A 9,450-nucleotide genomic window follows, 5' to 3' on the forward strand; every position below is an offset into this window, starting at 1 on the left:
AAAAATTTGATTGTCCATCTGGTGTATCACATAGTTCACCAAAATACCAGTTTTCTGATTTATCAAAATGAATTCCTCGACATTCATCATTATTTGGAAAGAAACCGTGTGCTAATATATTTCCTTTTCCATCAAATTTATTGTTACATATTCCTTTTTGACAGCGAGCATTATTATAGTGTTGAAATGGTGTTTTAGCAAAAGAAATGACTATATCTGGTTTAACACTATTATAATTAAACTTTAAATTTGAAACAGATTCCCATTGATCAAAAGCTTTTTGTGCTAATTCTTTCATTTCGTTTGATGCTAACGGAAAATACCATTTAAGACTTGTTTTATTCCATTTTTGATAATAAACTCTATAAGCTGTTGGATTATCTTTGACGCCACATCTAGGCTTACTGATCAAAGCAAGTGTTTCTTGATTTAATGTTCCATCAGTTGGTAAATTATAGAATTCTTGAAACCTTATTAATGCTTCATTTATATGTGCTAGGGCTCCGCTGGTCAAAGACGTTTCTGTTTCATTATTCAATAATCGCAGATCTGAGTCTGCTTCAGGCGCTGACGCTAAATACCCAAATTGCTCTAAATAACTTGTAATATTAACTTCATCTGAACTTTTTACAGTAGTGAGAAATAAGAAAAAAATAATATATTTCATTTATTAGAGTAAATTTAAATATCTTCAGAAATAATTATATTACAAAAACAATCTTCATAATCTTTAGACTTGAAGGTCATATTATCTCTTTGTAGAGACACTCTTTGTTTTTTATCAAGAAAATATGAAACAGTGTCATATAACTCATATAACTTACTAATTTTTGATGACTCTGAAAATAAGTCAACAACGGATAAATATAACTTGAAGTTAGGAGGGTTGTCTCCTTTTAAAATAAAGAATAATCCATTAGCTGGACCAACATCATCTGATTTACTTACATCAATAACATCATACTTCTTATTAACCTTTAAATCAAATAATTCAATTCTTATGGTTACGCCATAGTCGTTGACTCTGGGACGGGTCTTGCCAGCCATTTATTACAAAAAAAAATCATCGCCTACGGCTCTGGGCATGCTACGCACCATTAATCACCGTTTAAGTGAACTTTTTCTAGGTATTTCTCTCTGGGGAAATAATTAAAATTACTGACAAATTCCTCTTCACGTATACTTATTTCTTTTTCATTTATTTCATCAGCCTTATATAAATGCAATAACTGTCTATAAAATTTATAAATCAACTTATATTCTTCAATTCTTTCTGATATTTTTAATCTTTTATCTAATATTTCTATAACCCCTGCACCAAGAGATAAACAAACTAGTGGAGGAAGGGCTAACGAAGATAATCCCGATGCACTAAATAATAATTTACTAATAGATAATCCGATTCCAATTTTATAAAAATATATGTAACTTTTTCTGTATACATACAAGCGTTTTTGTAGATATTTTTCCATTTATAACATACAAATATTCTGAATCAAAGATTCATCATGAAGACATAGCCGAATATTGAAATAGCATTTCATTGAATAGTCCCGAAGGGACACTCATGAGTGGACTATGTCCACGAATTTTTTCTCATTGAAGCTACATGGTATCTGTTTAAAAGAATATAATATATCATAAAAATATTTGCCTCTGTTTACATTAATTATTACGTATATACAGTAATGGCCACATAAAACAGAAGAATTCATTTGCAATTGTGTGCTGTTCCACGCAATATTTTTTCCACTACTTAATAAATATGTTTTAATTTTTTCTGGTGGAGAAATACCAAAACTGTCAAAATATAAAATATTTTTAAATATGGTTTGTTTACATAACATACCCAGTGTGAGCCGTAACAATTAGAGGGTTGAAAATTAATTATACCTGATTCATCTTTTCTAATTTTTTTTGGTAACATGTCAATCGCAAAAACACCTCGAAAATTTCGCGTAGCTTCATGATTTTTCTCATTTTTCATAATATCAGATATTTCTATATTACTTAAGCCGTATTTCCTATCAATTTTATTCCTCGTCCATATGTCTCCGGCTTCTTCGGCTTTGCCTCTGGGCTGGCCCTGCCAGTCTTCGTTTTTTTTTTATTCTTTTTTAAACCATCTCCGAAGGTTTTTTGTGCTAATTTAGTACCTGCATATGCGGCTGCACCTAATCTCAATGCTTTGGCTACAGCTATTGCTGCAGGAATTAAAGCTGGCAAAAATCCACCTATCTGTGTTGGAGAAAATTTGATATCACAGTATTTCTTCTTGTCTTTTTTACATTTTTTAATTTCATCAATCTGTTTTTCTCTCAATTTAATTGTTTTATTAGCTCTTTCTGTTAAATCAAATCTTATATTACAATCTATTCTTTTATCTTTGCAACTTTGGAGTTTTTTTATTTGATTAGGTAATAAATATACTTTATAATCAGTCATTTATTTAATTAAAAACTAAGCGAAGCGTGAGGCAGGCTACTTCATTTCCAAGTAAATCTTTTCATCTATGATATTCATATTTGCAATTCTTTGAGATTCAACTACAGCATATATATTGTAATTAATATTTTGATAATCTTTTAATGTCCAATTAACTTCTAGTTCAGACGATTTTGTTTTACTAAACAAATTTTCATCATTTTCTTTTGTTACATCAAAAGCAACAACTAAATATCGGTTACAAAAATCTTTATAGCTAACACACGTACCTTCGTCCAAATCTTTTTTATAATTACATGAAAGGAATGCGGCATACAAACGTTGTAAATCCTTATTATTCACCAGATATTCATAAGGGATGTTGCGTACCATTGATTTTAATATTTATTCTTTCTAAATTCATATTATCAAAAATCATCATTGTCTTGGTAAAATTATCATTTCGGTCAGCTCTAGAAAAAACTATAAAAACTCTAGATATTTTATTTTGATTATTTACAACGCGCCAGTTTCCACTTCCAGAAGACCACAAATTACTTAACAGTTCAGCGCATTCCATCCACAAAGAAAGTTAGAATTGCTAACTAATAATGAAGATAATATTTTTTCAGTTTCTAGTGAGGGTTTTGCTATTGGGATCCACAAACTAATATCAGATATTTCATAATCATAATTTCCATCAACTTTAGCATGTAATATATTTTTCACTCGATTTTTACGTAATTCAATGCGAACTTTTCCATTCAAAACTTTGTTATAGTCTCGTACAAATCGGAAAATTTTAGATAAAGGAATAAATTTTGTAATAGTTTTTTCATCTTTTGTTAATAACCATCTCTCTAAATATCCTTTATTGAATGCAGAATTATTTGTGATTTTTGAAACAATAGTTTTTATATCGACATCTAAATCTTTAAATTTTTCAGATTTATTTTGCTCATCATATTTATATTGAGATGTATCTGCTGAATCTGCTGTGTCTGGATACCAACATAATTGTGATGCTGAAGTATCAGATACATCTCCTGAAAATTCAATCAGATTTGAAATTAACGTAGCAACACCCACATAATTTGTTTCTTCTATTAATACCTCTTCGATACAGAAAGATCAACTTCTTAAAATGAGTCTTGAGGAAATTGTAAAATTTACTAAAGGGGATTTAAAAAAAGTGGGTGAGATAATTGAACAAATGAATAAAGATATCCCGTCCTCGAGTTCACCTTTGGCCAGCGGAGCAGTAGTCCCTTTTAGGGACGCCCACGAAGCTTTGCAGAGTTCAGCGAAGTCTCACAATGAATCGTCATTGATGAATAAATATTTTTTAACACCAACATCAGATAATGAAATTGTACTAAATAAACTAAATTTGAAAAAATTAAAAACCATTGCAAGAAGGCAAGGTTTAAAGAACTACTCAAAATATAACTCAAAAACTAAATCAGATCTTGTAAAATTAATTTTAAAAGAAGAACTCAATGCTGGAGATTGGCATAACAAACTAAGCAGGATTAGTATTAAAAAATTAAAATCAATTGCTAGCAAACTAAACTTAAACATAAAGAGAAATAGTAAAAAAATAGATCTATTGAATCAAATTTCAGATAATGTAAACAATGATAATATAAACATTCTTTTCAACGAAATCAAATCGCCTAGTTTAAAAGAATTATTGAAAGAAGAACCGAAGACAATTCTGTATCAAACGTTAAAAGAACTAAGAAAAATTGCTAAAGAAAGAAATATTAAAGGTTACTCAAAAATGAAAAAGGCAGAATTATTACAAAAAATTGGTGAGCAATCTTTTGCATTCGAAGATAGTTATTTTATAGAGTTTTCAAAAAAACCTAAAATTAAAATAATAGAAACAAAAGCTGAATACAGCAAAAAATGGAAGAAACATAAAGTTTACTATAAAGTTATATTATTGAAAGACAGGCGAGGATCCGAGTTTGATCTTTCAGACATAATTATGAAAAAAATTACTGTCATTAGAGAGGGTTTAAATGAAGTGATTGAAATAGTAAAAGAGAAAACAAATTTCAAAGAAGGAGATTTATTAAACATAGTAGTTAATCACAATGATCTTTGGTCCCCTATTTCCACAGGGTTATCAAGAACTTCTGAAATTGATAATTTATTAAACAAAATTCAAAGTATCTTAACTTCAAATCAAGATTTAGATATATACGGTTGTACATTTCATGTAGAAGTTGTTAATATGCCTAGAGGTGCTACTAACGCTAAAAGATTGTTAAATATAACAGAAGACTCACGAACAAAGAAAAGTATAACACAAATTAAAAATAAAGATAGATTATGTTGTCCAAGAGCTGTTATTGTTGGATTAACTTATCATACAAACATTATACTAGGCAAAGAATATAATGATAATGAATTAAAATATATAAGAATGGGGAGAAATTTACAATCAACTTTAGCTCAAGAGCTATGTAATCAGCTTGAAGAATATAATGAAGAGTATTTTACCTTACATGATATTGCAAGTATAGAAAAAGTATTAAATATTCAAATAAAAGTCGTAGCAGCGGAATACTTTAATTCCATAATATATTCGGGGCCTGAAAAAGATATAAAAATATATTTATATAAAAATGGAAATCATTTTGATACAATTGGTAGTATGACAGCTTTCTATGGTCAGTCTTATTATTGTAAAAAATGTGATAAACCATATCAAAACAAAGATAAACATAAATGCAAAACAAAGGATAAAATATGCATAATGTGTTTCAAATCTAATCACAAAGAAGACTCTGCTAAAAGAATATATTGCGAAAAATGCAATAGATACTGTTTTAATCAAGAATGTTTAGAAAATCATTCTGAAGTTTGTGAAAGATTTCATAAAGTGTAATAAAATACTCAAAAGAGGTGATAAAATGGTTGACGAAGGTAAAAAAATGATTGAAGAAGGAAATAGATTAATTTGTACAAAACCGAAAATGGTCCAAAAATGTAATAAAATTATTGAAAGCGGTAATAAAATGATAGAAGAGGGTAGTAAAGAACACAAATGTGGCTGGGAAAAATGTAGAAATTGTTATAAAGAGGTTGAAATACGTAAACATAAATGTTACATGCAATGGAAGCGGCAAAAAGGTGGAATCTGTCAAACAAAAATAAAAGACTGGCAGGGCCAGCGTCCACACAGTGGACTAGTGCGTAGCATGCCCAGAGGCAAAGCCGAAGACGGTGGTGAAGAATAGAAAGTAAAAGGATGCCGAAACTGCAGTAAAATAGGTTGTACCGTAACTTTTCCTGATAAAACAAACATAAGAGTAAAATCTCACATTTATCAATGTAAAGAATGTAAAAATTGTGTTAAAATACCAAGGAAGAACGAAAACGGTTATCAATGTCTTAATTGCGGATGTTCATTTAATACAACTAAATGCTCTAACACACAAAAATATTTATTCTTTGATTATGAGGCGATGCAAGAAACGGGCAAACACGTACCTAATTTAGTTATAGCTCACGATTTTTACGGTAATGTTGATTCTTTTGAGACTAACAAAGATTTCTGTAAATGGTTAGTTTCTAGAGATCATAAAGGATACACAGCTATTGCACATTATGGCAAAGGTTATGATTCTTACTTTATTCTAAAATATTGCGTTGAAAACGGTATTAAACCTTTCTGCATATATAATGGATCTAAAATAATGTTAATGGAAATAAAATCAATTAATTTAAGAATTATTGATAGTAGTAATTTTGTTCAAGGACCTTTAAAAAACTTCCCCAAAACATTCGGCCTAAACGAACTTAAAAAAGGTTATTTTCCACATTTTTTCAATACAACAGAAAATCAGAACTATATTGGAAAAATACCAAATACAAAATACTATGGTATTAATTCTATGAAAATAAAAGATAGGCAAGAGTTTTTAGAATGGCATAAACAAAAAAGAAAAGAAAATTATTTATTTGATTTTAAAAATGAACTTTATGATTATTGTAATTCTGATGTGGATATATTAAGAAGAGGATGTCTTGAATTAAGAAAACAATTTCTAGAAATAGCTAACATAGATCCTTTTAGATACATTACAATTGCAGGTGTTTGTATGGCTATATATAGATCGAAATATATTAAGAAAGATACAATTGCAGTTGTTGATAATCTAAAAAAAGATCAATATTCTCAACAATCAATTTCTTGGTTGAATAGTTTTCATAATCCAAATATAAAACATGCATTAAACGATGGTGAAGTGAGAATATGTGGATCAAAAGTTGATGGCTTTGATGAAAAAACTAATACAGTCTATCAATATCACGGTTGTTTTTGGCATGGTTGTACAGAATGTTATAGTTCAGATTTTATTAATAATAAGAATAAAACAACTATGGAAGATCTTTATGAACAAACAATAGAAAGAAGCGAGCAAATAAAAAAAGCTGGCTATAATTTAATAGAAATGTGGGAATGCAATTGGATTAAATCTAAAGAATATAAAGAAGAAATGAAACAAACTAAAAGCAAATATAAAGAAATTAAAGAACTTAATCCTAGAAATGCGTTCTTCGGAGGAAGAACTAATGCTACAAAACTAAAAGTTAATGGAAAGAAAATGAAATATATAGATATTTGTAGTTTATATCCAACAGTACAATGTTATGATGATTATCCAGTTGGACATCCTACTAAAATATTCAAACCTCCTACATATAATTCAAAATGGTATGGTTTAATAAAATGTGCAATTTTATCACCAAGAGGTTTGTATCACCCTATTTTACCTGTTAAAAATAAAAGGAAATCTGGCGATGAAAAACTAACATTCCCATTATGTCGATTGTGTGCAAAATTAAATAATCAAAAAGATAAGTGTACTCATACGGAATCTCAAAGAATTATCAGAGGAACCTGGTGTACAAACGAAGTAAGAAAAGCAATTGAAAAAGGATACAAAATAATAACTATGGATGAAGTTTGGCATTTTGAACAAAAATCGAGTTATTTGTTTAAAGGATATGTAAAAGCATTTACGAAAATAAAGTTAGAGACAAGTGAATGGAGAAATGATTTTGAATCAGAAGAAGAATATAGAAAAGCCGTAAAAGAAAATCTAGGTATTAAATTGGGTAAAATAGAAAATAATCCTGGAAAGAGAGCTGTTGCAAAAATCTGTTTAAATTCCTTATGGGGTAAATTTGGTCAAAGACAAAATATGGGGGCAACAGAGTATGTTACAGATATTAAGAGATTTTATGAGATCTTATTAGACGACAGACTTGATAATATACATATCAATGAATTAAACGAAAATATGTTACAAATTGATTACAAGTATAAAGGTTGCTATGTAGAAAATGATTTCAATACCAATATATTCATAGCGGCTTTTACAACCGCAAATGCTAGACTAAGATTGTACGAAATGTTAGACATATTAGGAGAAAGTGTAATATATTATGATACAGATAGCATTGTATATATAGATAATGGTAAAAACACTGTTAAAACAGGTGGTCTATTGGGAGATTGGACCGATGAATTAGGTAAGGACGTATGGATTGCTGATTGGGTATCAACAGATCCAAAAAGTTATTGTTATAAAACTAACACAGGTAAAGTTGTTTGCAAAATTAAAGGATTTACATTAAACTATGAAACGTCCGAAAAGATTAATTCCGATAGTATAAACGATATTTTAGAATACAAAGACAAAAAAATCAGTACACAATATAATCGAATTAGCAGAGATATTAAAACTAAAGAACTTTTAAATAAAATAGAAACAAAGGAATTTGGTTTTGTTTATGACAAGAGAGTTATTCTAGAAAACTCTGATACAATACCGTTTGGGTATTAATTAGATAAAAAAAACTGAAATTAAAGTAATGAAGATGGATTAGAACAGCTACATTTTTACCTCTTCTTTTAATTGTTAAGATGGGTCTGGCCCTTGATGAGCCAAAGAATTTTAATCAATTAGTAATCAATTATTTAAAAACAGTATGGGTATATTGACAAACATTCAAAAAATGTCTTGACTGAAGAAACAAATAATGCTTAATCGCCAGGAGCAAAAGCTTTATTTTGACCAAAAAAAAAATACATCTAAATTCCTGACATGAAGTAATTAGGTAGTTAATTAATATTAAATAATATTCTTAATAATATAAAGAGTAATAATACTGCAGTTTCCCTTTAAGCCTAGAAATTCAAATTATTAATTGAGCATACCTATGATTTGAAATAATTACTTACCTGTAAATCTGGAAACTATGTTATTAAAGGCTGCATATGTGATGGGTATGCAGCTTAATCAAAAAACTTCAGTCGGCACCGGCAATAAATTTCGTAAACGATTACTATATTTTTGGGTAATTCCAATGTTCTTTGTTCTGCCATAATGCTTGCGTTGAATGGTGCGTGTTTCAGCAGTAAACTCACCAAGTGCTTCAGGTCTGGTTCTAGGGGTAAATCCTCGTCGTTTTTCATTCCATAGGTTACTCGTACTTGGCAATTACTTTTATTTATTCCTTTAAAAACTGTTACACTCCTTACACAAAAATATTTCGAGCAGGTTCGCCTAAATGCTTGTTTTAAGTGTTCGCCGTTGTCCTCGCAATTACCACCGGTGCAATACGCAAAAGCTGGTAGATCTCCTAAAATAAATTCAACATAGTTAGGTACGTAGCAAGCAAAAATATGATCATTAGCAACAAAAACAAGCAACAAGATTAGCACAAAGATAAAAAAAAATCTAGCAAGAAATCACATAAATTGTTGAGGTAAACCAAAAACCATGTAAAAAACATTGTCAAGTGCTTACTGTTATAGAAATTGGGATATTCTTCTTCAATTTCCCTCATTTGATTTACGGATGGATGCTGATACATTGCGACTTCTATCGACACCGAAAATGGAAAACAAAATGAATGAAAATGAACTCTGATCGCAAAAACGAAAAACGACATGCGCACCACGGGGCGGTCACTTCATAGGCCCTTGTTGGCATTGGTCGA

General features: G+C 29.5%; 1 protein-coding gene across 1 annotated transcript; it reads right to left on the bottom strand.

The window, feature by feature from the left end:
* Window positions 1–8,491: 8,491 nt before the first annotated feature.
* Window positions 8,492–9,450, bottom strand: LOC148177023 (uncharacterized). The gene is made up of 3 exons (XM_088032407.1): window positions 9,258–9,450; window positions 8,690–9,090; window positions 8,492–8,635 (listed from the first exon to the last, which is right to left on the bottom strand). The coding sequence occupies exons 1-2, from the start codon at window positions 9,400–9,402 to the stop codon at window positions 8,744–8,746; spliced, it is 492 nt and encodes a 163-aa protein (XP_087888533.1). The 5' UTR covers window positions 9,403–9,450; the 3' UTR covers window positions 8,492–8,635; window positions 8,690–8,743.

Source organism: Gnatocerus cornutus, chromosome 3 (assembly GCF_029298725.1).
Source record: "Gnatocerus cornutus isolate USDA-ARS CGAHR chromosome 3, icGnaCorn1.1, whole genome shotgun sequence".
Classification (NCBI taxonomy): Eukaryota; Metazoa; Arthropoda; class Insecta; order Coleoptera; family Tenebrionidae; genus Gnatocerus; species Gnatocerus cornutus.